General features: G+C 44.8%; 1 protein-coding gene and 1 long non-coding RNA gene across 8 annotated transcripts in view; one reads left to right on the plus strand and one right to left on the minus strand.

The window, feature by feature from the left end:
* The window catches only part of Hnrnpr (heterogeneous nuclear ribonucleoprotein R), a 31,796-nt gene extending 25,935 nt beyond the window's left edge, over window positions 1-5,861 (minus strand). Inside the window, exons 1-3 of one of the 6 annotated variants that reach the window (XM_085838832.1) lie at window positions 5,711-5,861; window positions 2,541-2,709; window positions 324-442 (exon numbers count right to left, since the gene is read on the minus strand). In XM_085838832.1, coding sequence (XP_085694958.1) covers window positions 324-442; window positions 2,541-2,697 — 276 coding nt within the window. In that variant the 5' untranslated portion in view covers window positions 2,698-2,709; window positions 5,711-5,861. Of the gene's footprint in view, window positions 1-318; window positions 443-2,540; window positions 2,710-5,045; window positions 5,210-5,710 lie in introns of those variants that run through there. The other 5 variants (XM_085838829.1, XM_085838831.1, XM_085838830.1 and 2 more) reach the window with 5 other exon arrangements.
* A 245-nt stretch (window positions 5,862-6,106) lies between these two features.
* LOC147004194 (uncharacterized) lies at window positions 6,107-14,546 on the plus strand. Of its 2 annotated transcripts, none has more exons than XR_015047300.1 (3): window positions 6,107-6,565; window positions 8,409-8,534; window positions 13,131-14,546. It is a non-coding gene; the product is annotated as an uncharacterized LOC147004194 (long non-coding RNA). The 2 variants fall into 2 exon arrangements; XR_015047301.1 differs by lacking the exon at window positions 6,107-6,565 and adding an exon at window positions 8,202-8,262.
* Window positions 14,547-15,187: the final 641 nt, after the last annotated feature.

Consider the following 15,187-nt stretch of genomic DNA (forward strand, 5'->3'; position numbering starts at 1 on the left):
ATGGCTAAATGTATTTCTCATACAAAGATAGCCCAATAGCCCCCCCTTTATTGTAGAAAATTTAAACATATAAAACTGTAATAGTAACAATAAAATCCAATCATGACTAAGTTCGTAAAGTAACTCACTGTGTTAAAGGTGAGGGAAGAGCTTTGCTTTGTGCCCATGCTTCTGAAACTCTGACACAGACGATCTTTTTTTAATCTTAAATTTTTCCAAAGGAGAGATAGTCACAAACAAAACAGACCACTTCCCCACAGGGAACCAGTTGCAGATCACTGCTCGGAAGGACGGAAGGACGCGTTTGCTAGTACTGACCTTACCTGAACATGAGATAAGTCACTTTCTTTGAACTGCTGCAGAACAGACAGAGCTCCTTCTTCATTAAATTCCCTGAGAGCATCAATTGCTCTTTCATCAAGATCGACATAAGCTACCAATCCTAAAAATTAAATTGAAAAGGGTTAACATTATTGTAATAAAAGAGGTAAGCTAAACTATCTAGTAAGGTCTAGTAGCATTGTTATATTCAATACAATCTCTGACAAACTACATTTTCACTTAATTATATGCATATACATAGCTAAACAAATAAGATATAGAAAGGTCAAATACAAAAAGCAAAAATAATATATCAACTATAAACGTGAATTTTAACTTAAAAAAAAAATGTAGTGGAAAGATCCCTAAAATGTGTCTAACTCCCCCAAACAGCAGTAAGTAAGCTTGTACTACAGATGAACCATTCATTTAGGTAAGTCTGGTTTATATTAGAGTGGTAACAATACACTATCTTTCTCAAGGATAAACATTCAAATTACAGGTTGTTATACTTATTTATGAAAACCAATTTTACTTCTTTCACTCCAAAGAGTATCAAAAGTTTCCCTCCTTAGTACCAAATATAAAGTAAAATGTGTTTATCCAAGCATCGAGTTTGCTGCAGTCAGAATGTGGAAAGGCATCTTAAATTCTACAAATGCAAGTGCAGCTTGCTAAATCAATTCTGAAAGCTGTATTTTAAGTCAATCTTTTGCTTTTCTGAAGTAACAAGCTGAGATTTAAAAGATGCTGTGGCATTCACAAGACTGTCAATAATGACAATCTCCTTCAAAGAATTTTAAATAAATTATGCAGAAACCATATATGCTGCATACTATATATAGTCTACTTAACTACTCACAGAACATCTACTATGTTTAAAATAACTCTTAATATATAAGGAACCTTTTCAGAATTGGTCCAATGTAAAATAGAAATACCTGACAGATTAACAGTCCCCTCCCCAAGTCCATATGAACCAACAGCAAAAGTGATTCTTTTTTGGTAAAGTCAAAAAGAACTTTATTTCATACAGTAAGTAAATTGAAAATAAATTAATGCCACTTGCAAAGTTATTGTTTAAAATGTTGCCATTTCATGTTTTACAAGCTCAGAATGAGCATGGCTAAGCGACTGGCGTTTCCTCACTTGAATAGTTCATTCCACCACCCAAAGCCACAACTCAGGACCATCTTCAATCCAATCCTTCACCCACATCATTGGCCTCTTAGTAACAAAGCACTATACAGGGAGGTCTCTAAGCAGATCACTGCTAGTTCTCTAGGGCAGAAATGTCACAGTTCCTGAGGACTGGCTTTCAAACGGGACCATCACCCAGGAGTCATTTTTATAAGCCATTTTAGTGTCTAAAATTAAATCTCAGCTGCAAGATTTAAAATATTTTAAGAAAAAAAAAAGCACAGCTATGTCTACTAAATTTAAAACATATTTCTAAAAGAAACAATTCAGTTCTCTCTCCTGATCTGGATAGGCACACAAACACAGAGGAAGAAAGTTTCCATCTATGGCCCCAAAGGAGGACACATTTATTTACGAACACCATTCCCTAAGGGTAAATATTTCTCTCCCTCTTTAAAACTCCAAACCACCTACAACCAACCATATTAAGATGTTCAAATTTGCTTAAGCACTTAACCATGGGACTTACACATTAAGAAAAAAACAAAAACAAAAAACAGCTGTTGCAAGCCAAACACTTCCAAATTACCCGAGAGATGTGAATTTCTGTCTATTAGAAACTAGACAGGCCACAAACTCTCACGGAGTATGACATATATTATCTTTTCAGACAATACAGTCTAACTATTCCTCTTATTATGCCACCTAATCAGACCTACGCTGACTTAACAATCACTTTTAAAAAGCTAAAAGTAGAAAAGTAAAAGCAAAACGATGACTGATTTAGGTTAGGGGGAAATGTAAAATTCGGTATGCTGAAACATACATTTTAATTGGTAGTAAATCTAAGACAAATTGATGTTCTGTTCTGAAACAACTAAGTCTGCATATTCAACACTAAGGCTTCAAAATAATGAAATAGGAATAAAGTCAAACCCAATATGCCCTCAATGAAGGGAAAGTATTGGCTCTACACAAATCACAAACAGTAAGCATTATTTATCCTTAAAATCTATAAAATTCAACGTGGTTTGCCCTCACTTTCATAACCAGTCAGAAACAAGAAATGCATATTATACCTGTCTGAAATATTTCATCAAGTCTTTCTGCCACCTTCTGTGGGAGGCCTGCCTCTATCAGTGTCTTGTAGTGTTCTGTGTGAGTTACACTGGAAGTATCCATTGGTTCTTCCTCTTCTTTTAACTGTACCGCATTACCATTCACCTGATTAGCCATTTTATTATGCTGCTGGAAAAAATTCAGGAGCTATATTACAATAAGCCAGAAATAACTAGTTTGTAGGACAATTCATGATTTACCTCAACTAATTTGTACACATGCTGCTAATAACTATCCAGAATATTTTATGCCTTTTGTGAGCATCTGATCTATATTTTCAGTAATAATCTTGTAAAACTATAGAAAATGTACATGGAAGTATCGGATCCTTAAGCAACTTCATGTACTCTAGGGTAGAAGAACTTGAATTTACGGCAGGTACAATTGCTGAGTAACAGAAGCAGCCGTTGTGTTCTGGGGAGCAGATCAACAAACCACCAGGAAATCCTAAAGGCCCCTCAGCTTACAGAGTTCTAAAATTTGACTTAAAACAGAATGAACACCCACACATCACTTAATCAAGGTTTAAGAACTTTCCATTTTCCTTAGCTCGGCTTCAGAAACAACATAGGTATGAAATAAATCCATGTTGTATCTAGGTCAACGAGCTGGTGGCTTGGGTTCTCTCCACCTCACTTAAAAACACAACTTTCACATTAATTTTGTTCTAAGATGAATTTGCTATTCCCATTCACAGATTTAAAAGAAAAAATGACCAACTTTAAAAGCTAAGCCATTGTTTACAGTCTACATAAAAATAATTGAGCTCTAGTTGAGGTTGCTTCTTGTTTAAAAAAAAAACAAACAGGAGTATGAGTGGAATTTTTCTTGTCAGTGAAAGAAAGTTGCAAAAAATACTGAATAAACAACTTCCAAAAAAAACTTCACAAAAACTATCTAACCGGCCTAAACTTTGTCAGGTTTCTCAGATTAACCTACCAAAATCATTTTGTATGTTCAGCCTGTATATAATGCTGAAATGGACCAATTCCCTGAAGAGAGAGTAAACCACAAAAGCATACAAGGCCAGTCTACGCTACCTCAAAGTCAGGGAATTTAAGTGTGTGTGTGAGATTCCATGTGATGAAGAGAATGGGTGGCTCAAGAGACGTCACAGCACAGACAGAGAGAAAGGCATGATGAAGCTGGGTCTCAAGAAAATGCCTACTGTCCCTAAAGAAACACAAGATAGAAACCACAAGTCACCCTCAAGCACTATAGCCTAAGATAGCCAATCCATTCCTGATCAGTCATCAAACACTGTGCAAATGCTGTTTCCTGACACAAAAGAAGCCTTCATTTGAACACCCACTGATGTCTAGTTGAAGTTAATGAGAGGAGAAAGAGGAAGGCAGTAGGAGAAGCCGAGTGTGAAGGGTGTTACTCTGAGAATGACCTGACAGCAGTATGACTTCTCATCACAAAGCTCTCCCTAGCCCTCTAATGCCTACAGAGACGCGACTGTACTTAAAGATGTATCTCAAGGCAAGCCTCAAATTCTGATGAACTAGCAAAAAATAGAAACATCCAAAACTGGCACAAGAAACTACTAGCATGTAAGATGTAAGATGAACCTTTTTACTGATTAAAACAACCTAGTCCTATAAAGCAGCATTCTAAAATCCAAAATCTTTCTGTGGACATACATTTGTGCTTTCCCATTCCTCCCCCCACAAACACTATAAGAAGATCACCACAACTCAAAAGTTCTATAACAAGACCTTCAGAGCACTGCACCTATGAATACTATGTATGTTACAGGAGAGGAAATTAACTGAGAAGTTCGATGAACATCTGTTAAGGTGGAGTGTTTTTGAAAAGTATGCGTGAAGCAAAATGACAAGTTATGTATTAAGCACAAGACATTTATGACTACCATTGATATTAAAACTTTTAAAATGTTCAGATTTTGTCAACTTTAACCTAAAAAAAAAAATGGTAAAATAGACTCTAGGGAATAAATCCTTCGGACCAACAGGGGGGATTCAACAACAATGCCACACAGCCAAACCATATTTCTGGATGCAGCAAATATTCTAACGTGACTAGAACCCTTTGACACAAACATTTTTGCAAAAAAAGAAAATTACAAAATAAAGTCATTTCAATAAGATTTATAAAGGACCGCTGGGAGACTTGGGAAGTCAGTACTAGCTTCTCCCTGACTTGTGTCGAACATCTCTAAGCAAAATGTTGAGAGACGGGCTTTTAAAAGAACCAACGAAAGCTAACGGTTATCTCACAGCTCGGGAGTGTCAAGCCTTTAATCACTACGACTGACTCCTGACACATTCTGCTTTTAAAGGGCAAGGGGGGAAAAAATCCCCAAACAGGTAACGAGAAAGGACTGAACCTTTCAAGAACCCCTGGGCTTTCGTCTTAAAATTCTGGCCACATGGCTACTACCGTGTAAGAAAAAGAAGCGCTTTTCCAATCTGGAGCGCCTATAACATTCTCAGAATTACCTAGCTCAGGCGCCGCTCGAAACCAAGTGTCACGGCCTCTTAGTAGTCATTTTTTCCTTCAAATCCCGGCTCGAAGCATGCAGGTTGGGGATCGGGCGGGAGGCACCCCCCATACCTCGGCCCCTCGGCTCCGACTCCCCGGAAAAGTTTGCTCTCCCGGCTCAGGTAACCCTGGGACTTGCACCCCGCCCTCGGCTCACCCCACCCCCTCGGGCGCGACCCGGTTATCAACACATCCCACGGGCCGCCCGGCGAGAGGCGGGCCAGGCCTGACCGCAGGCCTCGGGGGCAAGCACCGGGGTCAGGGGGAAACGCCTGAAACCCTTCGCCCGGACCGGGGCCGCGGACAGCGGCGGGCGGAGGCGGGAAAAAGCACCGCGAGACCGGCAGGCCGCACGGAGGACAGCGGACCGAGGGACCGGGGCACCGGAGGGGCTGAGAAGGATGAGCGACAGAGAGAGGAGGAGGCGCCGCGGCGGGACTCAGGCCCGCGGCTGCGCGGCCGGCCGGAGCAGAAGCCGCCCCCGGCCCATCCCCACCCCCACCCTGGGGCCTCGGAGCAAAGACCCAAACTGCAGGCCAGGGCGCCGAGCCTGGACCCGGCCGAGTCCGGTCAGACCGGGACTCCCGGCCCCTCCCCCCCCACGGGCCAGCGCGAGACTCACCAGGGCAGAGCGGGGGGCTGGCGGCCTGGCCCGTGAGAAGCAGCGCGAGGCGCTTTGAAAACGACAAGAAATGGCGCGCGCGCCACCCCCTCCCCCCCTCGCATGGACCGAGACGCGATCCCGGCAGCACGCGGGGTTTCCCGGAACTGCTTCCAGGGACTCCGTGCGGCCGACCAATCGGCCCACGAGGCCGTGTGACGGGCAGCTCGACGGGCCAATAAGAGAGAGGGGAAAGCGGCCCGCACGTCGGGGACTCCGAGGGCCAATCGGTGTGGCCGTCGGGCTGAGCCAATGAGGGGTCTCAGCGCCACTGGCTGCGGCGCCTCCAGGGCGGGGGCATGCACACAAAGGGGTCTGTTGGTGGGAGCCCCTGGTAGTGGCGAGGCTGCGGGGCAGTGGGCCTTGCGTGGCCGAAGCTCCTCCCTCTTCGTCTACCACGGTTAAGAGGTTGAAAAATCTAGGCCTCCCGCCGCGTGGCCACCTCCGGAGCCCCGCCCCCTCGGGTCCCGGCGGCCACGCTCCGCAATGGCGTTGCTACCCGGCGCGGGAGTCCCTTATCTCCAATCCTCCCTCCCGCCGTGCTGGCGGGCCGCAGAGCGTTAGGTCCCGAGCACACCCCATTCGCCACACTCTGGGCTCCATCAATAGATCATCTGGGCTCTAGTCAAAACACAACTTCAGGGTGACTCGACTCGTGTCGCTGGAGATTTCTCTGTAGAAAAGCATCCCTTAGAATGACTGGAGAAACTGCCTGTTTCCCTCCTTGGCTCTTCTCCACACAGAATAACGTGGATCTGACTCAAGACTGATGTTAACAGAAAGCAGGGACCCTTCGGAGTTTGGAGACTAGAGTAGGTAGGGCCACCGGATCAACGACTGAAAGCCAGGCAAGCGGGCAAAGGGTTCATTTCCAAGAAACCTCTCTCACCTGTCACTCCGGTCCCAACACCACCTCAGTGAAGAAGGTCAAGGGATCTGTCCCAAACATATCTGGAGATCATGTTTCTCAAATCCTATAAACCAAAGTTTATTGTTAGTCTACCCTTGCGTTTTTGAACGGAGATGTGCAAAAGTGCACTTGATACGAACTTGATGGCCAATGTAGTAGTGTTGGGAGGTGGGGCCCGTAGTGGGAGGTGTTTCGGGCACTAGGACTCCACCCTCAAAGCATTAGGCCTCCAGGCTGTGAGTTTGATGCCTGACTCTGAATCTTCTCTGCATCTTTTGCGCTTCCAGCGTAGGATGACGCGGTGAGACGGCCCTTATCCCCTCGTGCTCTCAATGTTGGACTTCCCTGCTTACAGAACTGTAAAATGTAAAGCCTGTCCTAGGGGCTGGAGAGACGGCTCAAATTCAAGTTTAAAATCCTGACTGTGGCCCGGCGTGGTGGCGCCCGCCTTTAATCCCAGCACTCGGGAGGCAGAGGCAGGCGGATTTCTGAGTTCGAGGCCAACCTGGTCTACAGAGTGAGTTCAGGACAGCCAGGGCTATACAGAGAAACCCTGTCTCGAAAAAAAAAAAAAAAAAAAAATCCTGACTGTGGCCAGCCTGGTCTGTAGAGTAAGTTCCAGGGCAGCCAGGGCTACACAGAGAAACCCTGTCTCGAAACCCCGCCCCCCCCAAAAAAAAAAAACCTGACTGTGAATCTCCATCCACTTGAGTAAAAAACCTGGCGCGACCGCATGCACCTGTAAACTCCAGTGCTGATGTAGACTACAACCGGAGAATTGCTGTAGCTTGCTGCCAGCTTGCTGCCAGTTTAGCTCCAGGCTCAATGAGAGACCCTGTCCCAAGAGAGCAGGGCACTCACTTTCCTCCTCTGACCTTCGTCTGCACCTCTGTCTTTCCTCCTCTGACTCTTCGTCTGCACCTTCATCTGTACCTCTGACTTCGTCTGCACCTCGTCTGCAAACACAACATCATCTTCTGTATAAATTATCCCACTGCAGGTGTTGTATCCTAGCAATACTAACAAGGCCATAAGTGTCCAATACCAAGCCAATATTATGGGATGTAAAACACAGATCTCCCAGGAGCTGAGGCTACATACAGCTCAGTGTTAGAGCACGTTCATCCATACAAAGAGCCCTGAGTTCAGGCTCTAACTTGTGGGGTGGGGGTGGGGTTCTGGTGGGTAGGGGTGGTGTTCTGGTGGCTGGAGAGACCCAGGTTCAATCCCAGAGCCAATATGGTAGTTCACAAATGTCTGATACTCCAGTTCCAGAAGATCTGATGCCCTCCTCTGACCTTTTTAGACACTAGGCACACACACATGTGATATGCAAGCATATATGTAGGCAAAGGCACCCAGACATATAAAATAATTTAAATAAGCTTTTGTAGCTTAGAGAAATTCCAGGGCAGTAGACTATGCATATCAAAGCTTTCACATTTACTAGCCACAACCTGAAGGAAGAGTTTGTTTGTTTGTTTGTTTGTTTGTTGAGCCAAGGTCTATGTAACCATGGCTGTCCTGGAACGCACTATGGAAACCAGGCCAGACTCTCACTCAGAGAGGTCTGCTAGCGTCCACCTCCCTGCTGGGATTAAAGGTATGAACTATTATGTCTGGCCCATATACTCTTTTTGGCTTGGGTTTTTTTGTGTGCTTGTTTTGTTTTGATTTTAAGGTTTATGTGGAGGGATGTATTTTGCCTGTATGTATTCTCTGTAACACATGTGTGTCTGGTGCCCGCAGAGATCAGAAAAGGGTCTCAGATCCCCTGGAACTGGAATTACAGATGATTGTGAGCCACCTTGTGGGTCCTGAAGGAGCAACACGTGCTCTTCACGTCTGAGCTAACTCTCCAGTCCTTCATCAAAGGTATTTTAAATAGAAAGTGTGCTCCCATTTTTGTGGAGCATCTATAGACCAGGCTGGCCTCGAACTCAGAAGAACTCTGCCTCCCTCTACCTTCAGAATGCTGGGATCAAAGGCATGCACCACCACCACCCAACAAACACAAGTCTTTTTTATTTTTTTAAGATTTATTTATTTTATGTATGTGAGTACACTGTAGCTGTACAGATGGTTGTGAGCCTTCATGTGGTTGTTGGGAATTGAGTTTTTAGGACCTCTGCTCGTTCCCCTCAGCCCCATTCACTCCAGTCCCGCTCGCTCAGACCCTGCTTGCTCCAGCCCAAAGATTTATTTATTATAAGTACACTGTCCCTGTCTTCAGACATACCAGAAGAGGGTGTCAGATCTTATTACGGGTGGTTGTGAGCCACCATTTGGTTGCTGGGATTTGAACTCAGGACCTTCAGAAGAGCAGTCAGTGTTCTTACCCACCGAGCCATCTCACCAACCAAACACAAGTCTTTATAACTCCAACTGAAAAAATATTTTCCCTTTTCCTGTAATCAGCTTGAGATGACTTATGAAGATGGTTCACTATCTTCTTGGCCCAGAAACCCCTACAAAATCATGCAAATCAAGAGATTCAAATTTGCATGTTCACTTTAAGAATGCCCACGAAACTGGCCAGGGCATCTAGAGTATGCATATCTGGAAAGCCACCAGGTATCTGAAAGATGTCACTTTAAAGAAATTATTGTGAGTTCCAGCGATGTAATGGAGTTTGTAGGTGTATCCAGGCCAAACAGCGGGGCTGGACATTGGGTCGACAGCCAAAAGAATGCTGAATTTTTGCTGCATGTGCTTAAAAACGCAGAAAGTGATGCTGAACTTAAGGGTTCAGATGTAGGTTCTCTACATATCTAGTGAACAAAGCACCAGGGATGCGCTGAGAGAGCTCATGGCCAGGCTACCTGGTACATGATTCCCAGTCCAATCGAGATGATCCTCACTGAAAAGGCGCAAATCGTTCCGAAGCCAGAAGAGAAGGTTGCACAGAAGAAAAAGATATCCCAGAAGAAAGGGGAGAAACCAAAACTTAACGGCACAGGAAGAGACTCAGCACAAAATAGGCGCAGACAAAAGTAAAGGTCATAAAAAGAGAGAGAAACAGAGAGAGGAGGGAGGAAGGAGGAAGAGAAAAAATGCTTTCTAGTTAGAGTCGCAGCGGGGTGGCAGGTTTGCCAGCTGAAGAAGGTATATATTATTATCGTCCAGTGAAAGTGTGAGGGGCTGCCAGGCTCAGTGGCAAGAGCCCTTATGTACTGAGACACCGCACCAGCCTGTACTATCATCATCATCATCATCACTATTATTATTTCTTTATTTTGTGGTACTGGGGACCAAACCTAGAGCCTTGTCTATGACAACAACTCTGCCAGCAAGTTACACCCCAGGCAAAAAAAGTCTCACATGTAAAAAGCATGTGAAAAGAAAGAAAGAAAATTTTTGTCATGAAAGAAAATGCCTCACGGGACTTTATCAAACAGACCTGGTCATTCCTTACCGCGTCTTCATCCTGAGCATGTTACCTCATTCCATGCTCACAGTTGATCCATGTTCTCTTCCTTTACACATGAGGACGCCAAGGCCAGATCAGAGCTGAGACTCGCACTCTGCTGTAACTCTAAATTCCCTGCTCAAATAAAGTGTTATTCTACATGGCCAGAAGAGATACCTCCAGCCAGGAAAATCATCCTTCCTTCTACAAACCTCCTTGTATAACATGATAGCTCTCCTCCCCACCACCACCACACCCCCCGCTGGATGAGGTCATAGGCTAGTACCACCATACCTGCTTTGTATTGTGACTTCAAATTTCTCTTTACATTAACTGATTTTTTTTAAGATGTTGTTTTTATAGCTGGGCAGTGGTGGTGCGTGCTTTTGAAGCCAGCACTCAGGAGGCAGAGGCAGGCAGATCACTGAGACCAGCCTGGTCTACAGAGTAAGTTCCAGAATAGTCAAGGCTACACAGAGAAAACCTGTCTCAGAAAGGAAAAGAACAACAACAAATTTTTTAAATTTTTTTTTTAAAAAATTTTTAAAAAAAGTTATTTTTGTGGGTGCCAGTGGAGGCTAGAGAAGGGAGAAGGAGCAATCATTACAGACTGTCAACTATTTAACATGGTTTTGTTGGGAACCAACCTCCCACCCATGGCAAAATAGCAAGTGCTCTAAATTAGTGATTTCATATCTCCAGCCCCTACATTAATTTATAAAAATCAGAGCTGGAAAGAAGGCTCAACACTTAAGAACCCTATTGCTCTTACAGAGGCTGTGAGTCCCACTTTCAGCATCTGTGGTGGTTTGAGTATGCTTGGCCCAGAGACTGGCACTATTAGGAGGTATGGCCTTTTTGGAGTAGGTGTGGCCTTTTTTGGAGGAAGTGTGTCACTGTGTCACTGTGGGCATGGGCTTTAGGATGCTCATCCTAGGGCTGGTGAGATGGCTCAGTGGTTAAGGGCACCCACTGACTGCCCTTCCAGAGGTCATGAATTCAAATCCCAGCAACCGCAAGGTGGCTCTCAATCCCAGCACTTGGGAGGCAGAGGCAGGCAGATTTCGGAGTTCAAGGGCAGCCTGGTCTACAGAGTGAGTTCCAGGACAGCTGGGGCTACACAGAGAAACCCTGTCTCAAAAAAACAAAAACAAAAACAAAAAAACAAAAAACACAAAAAAACAATGAGAAAAACAAAAACAAAATCTATGGGCCAGAGTGAGCAGGGCCTGAGCAAGAGGGAGAAGGGAAGGGAGAAAAAAAAATTGGTCATCCTAGCTGCCTAGAAGCCAGTCTTCTCCTAGTGGCCTTCAGATAGAGATGTAGAACTCTCAGCTCTTCCTGGACCATGCCTGCCTGGACACTGCCATGCTCCCACCTTGATGATAATGGACTGAACCTCTGAACTGATAAACCAGCCCCAATTAAATGTTCTTCTTATAAAAGTTGCCTTGGTCATGGTATCTGTTAACAGCACACCCATGGTGTCATACAACCATCTGTAACTCCAGGTCCAGGGGGAGCTGACCCTCTTCTGACCTCCATGGGTATCAAGCATGTGTGTCTCATACATGGAGGCAAAACAGTCGCACATAAAATAAGATTAATAAATCTACTTTTTTAAAATTTATTTTTTGTTTTGTTTTGTTTTTTTGAGACAGGGCTTCTCTGTATAGCCCTGGCTGTCCTGGAACTCACTTTGTAGACCAGGCTGGCCTCGAACTCAGAAATCCGCCTGCCTCTGCCTCCCGAGTGCTGGGATTAAAGGCATGCACCACCACCACCCGGCTACTTTTATTTTTGTAGATAGGCTCTTTCCCTGTCCTGGAACTCACTTTGTAGACCAGGCTGGCCTTGAACTCACAGAGGTCTACTTGCCTCTGCCCCGCTGAGTACTGGGATTATAGGTGTGTGCTACCCTGCCTGGCTAACATATCTAGTTTGTATGTGAGCCTAAGTGTTCACTGAGTTCATTAGAAGCTATATCCCCAGGAACTTAAGTTACAGCAGGTGTGATTGACGGAACATGGGTTACTAAGAACTGACCTGAGATCGATCATCTGGAAATGCCGTTCGCATCCTCAACCCCTGAGCCATCCCTTCAGCCTGCCTCCCATTATGATTATTTGTTGATTGAATTCTCTTTTTTAAAAAAATTGAAGAGAGCTCTCCTTTCCCAGCCTAATTTTTAAAACACAATCGTCAGCTTTTAGTTCCAATCAGGATTACCAAATCCAACTTTCAAGTGTTAAATACTTGGACACAACATTCTTCAATTCTACAATAGTGGAATTCCCTGGCAACTCACCACGAGGGCCTCAGAGTTCCCACCCAGCAACACCAAATTCCTCATCCACTTTAAAGAGACCAAAACAGGCAATATCTCAGCAGGAGCCACATTCCAGCTGACTGGTGCACACAGCTCCTTCGACCCTAGTTATTTTCAGGTTTCATTATAGGCAAGCAGAAGAGATAGACACCACGGAGGTGATAGTGCAAGTCTTTACCTCAAATCCTGTCTGAGAAGTTTTACCACCCATATTCAAAGACTCGGGTTAAATACACAGATTCACAAATCCAATTCTACAGGGATTGTGAATCTTGTTTGCAGGATCAGTGTGGTGCTGTGAAGTAATTATAGCGTTCAGTCTAACTTTAGCACATGTTTGGAAATTCAACAAAACACTAAATAGACTGTGTATATAACTAAGCCCTCATTACCCTTAAGCGAAAATATCCACTGCAGGACGGGGCATGTGCTCTGTAATTATCGTGAATAATAACCACAGTATAAGGTTTTTTCCATTTACTGCCTTCCAAATTCCAAACCTTACTAGACTTCTTACCCACACTTGCACATCTTGAAATGGGACAGACCTTTTGCCCAGTGACTCTCCTGTCCTGGTTCCTCCTTCTTGGTCCTCCCCTCTCCTCCAGAGCATTAACTATTGGTGCTCCCAGGATTCCGTGCATCTCGATCCTCTCACTCCATCCGAGACTCCTCATTTCCGTCCATGCTTTTGCTACCACTTTTTTTCTTTTTTTTTTTTTAATTTTGACAGGATCTCATGTAACCTAAGCCATCCTCAAACTGTCTTGCGCGCGCCCGACTGGCCAGGAAGAACGACGCTGCAACAGGATCCTTCTGCACACGTTTATTGGGAGAGCTTGATTGTAGAGGCGAAGTGACCCCAAGCCCAGAACTGGTGCTGCTTATATAGGCCTAGGAGAGGCGTTCTCTCTCATCTGATTGGTTAACTTGTCTCTCATCTGATTGGTTAACTTGTCTCTCATCTGATTGGTTAACTTTGGTTAATTTTCAAAACCTCATCTTGGCAAAAGAACCTTTACTGCCTGTGTATGTGTGGTGGCCAGCAGTAGCCAACTGCCACTCTGCAACTGCCACTCTGCAACTGCCACTCTGTAACTGCCACTCTGCAACGGCTTCCCACATCACTGTGTAGCACAGAGGGTGACTTTGAACTCCTGATCCTCCTGTCTCAGCCTCTCTTGCATTGGGATTACAGGTGCATTGTCCCATCAGGTTTATGAGGTGCCAGGGACCAAACCCAGACTGTGAGCACTCTAGCCAAGCATTCAACTAACTGACTACAACTCCAGCCCCTATCATTTCCATGTAAGGGGTATTCCCACTAATTGCTAAGGATGGTGTTTGTTTGTTTGTTTGTGACAAGGCCTCACTATATAGCCCAGGCCTCCTAAGCACCAGGATAAGCAGCTTATGTCACCATGCTCAGCTCATCCGTGTTTCTTTATCTACGGCGACATCTCTGGTCTTGAACTTTGAATTCATACTTAACACTCAACCAGTTTCTAACTCCATGAGTGTCATACCTAGCTGTAATCCCAACACTTGGAAGGCTAAGGAAGGAGAATCATGAAAACTTCCAGACCCAGCTTGGGCTACACATTGAGTTCCGAGGCTAGCTCAAGCTACAGCGTGAGACCCTGACTCAAAACAAGTAAGCAAGAAAACAAACAAAAACCATTGTAAAGGTGACTTTTGTCCCCACCATTCAATCCTCTGTCCTTGAGCTCAGCCACAGCAGCCATCTGGTGGCTGTTCCCTCTGTGAGATCTGTGCTCAGCTCCTTCTTCCAAGGAGCCCATCCAGCTATTCTGAATTCTGCCTAGAGAGCAACGGTGGCTTCCTTCTTTGCAAGTCTGGGGTCTATTACAGAGCTATAAGTACCAGGCAAGTGGTCTGCCGCTGACTTACACTGTGGAGAGCTCTGGGAGCGGCTTCTAGAAACTTGGCAGGAATCTGACATTGGGCCAGGACACAGAAGTAAGCTCAGGCAAGAATTTGACTTTGGACTAGGACAGGAAAGTAGGCTCAGATTAGAATATTTACATTTAGGCTAATACAAAGCTCAAGCTAAACTCAGCAGAGCAAAGAGGCAATTCTTTTACCTTGGACAGCCTGATAAGCCCCTAGAAGCAGTGATCAGAGGACTGTGTTTATTGCCTTGTTCATACTTTTTTTTTTTTTTTTTTTGGTTTTTTTGAGACAGGGTTTCTCTGTGTAGCCCTGGCTGTCCTGGCACTCACTTTGTAGACCAGGCTGGCCTCGAACTCAGAAATCCGCCTGCCTCTGCCTCCTGAGTGCTGGGATTAAAGGTGTGCGCCACCACGCTGGGTTACCTTGTTCATACCTTGACTATTTGTGTTTATCACCTTGTTTGTTCCTTGACCTAGAACTGACCTAATTATTTGCCTGTACTTAAAATGGTATAAAAGCAGACTGAGAGTCATGCTACAGTGTTGTCTAATTGTCTTTTTTCTTTTCAATCCTCACTCCTTCCCTTGAGACCCGGTTGACTGACTGAGCTGGCTTGGTCATTACACCCCTACCCCAAACAACATCTCTTTAAGGGAATGTTCCACGGCCAATTTCTGTAAACTCGGTTCCTAGTCATTCCCCTTAAGTTTCTTCATTCGTACCACTTGATATGTCTTTTATTTGTCTGTTTGGTTGGTTGGTTTTTGAGACAGGGTTTCTTTGTGTAGCTCTGGCTGTCCAGGCTGGCCTCAAACTCAAAGATCTGCCTGCCTCTGCCCCCTGAGTGCTGGGATTAAAGGTGTGCATCGCCACGGA

This window comes from Mus caroli, unplaced genomic scaffold (genome assembly GCF_978045245.1).
Source record: "Mus caroli unplaced genomic scaffold, Mus_caroli_1 scaffold_6, whole genome shotgun sequence".
Classification (NCBI taxonomy): Eukaryota; Metazoa; Chordata; class Mammalia; order Rodentia; family Muridae; genus Mus; species Mus caroli.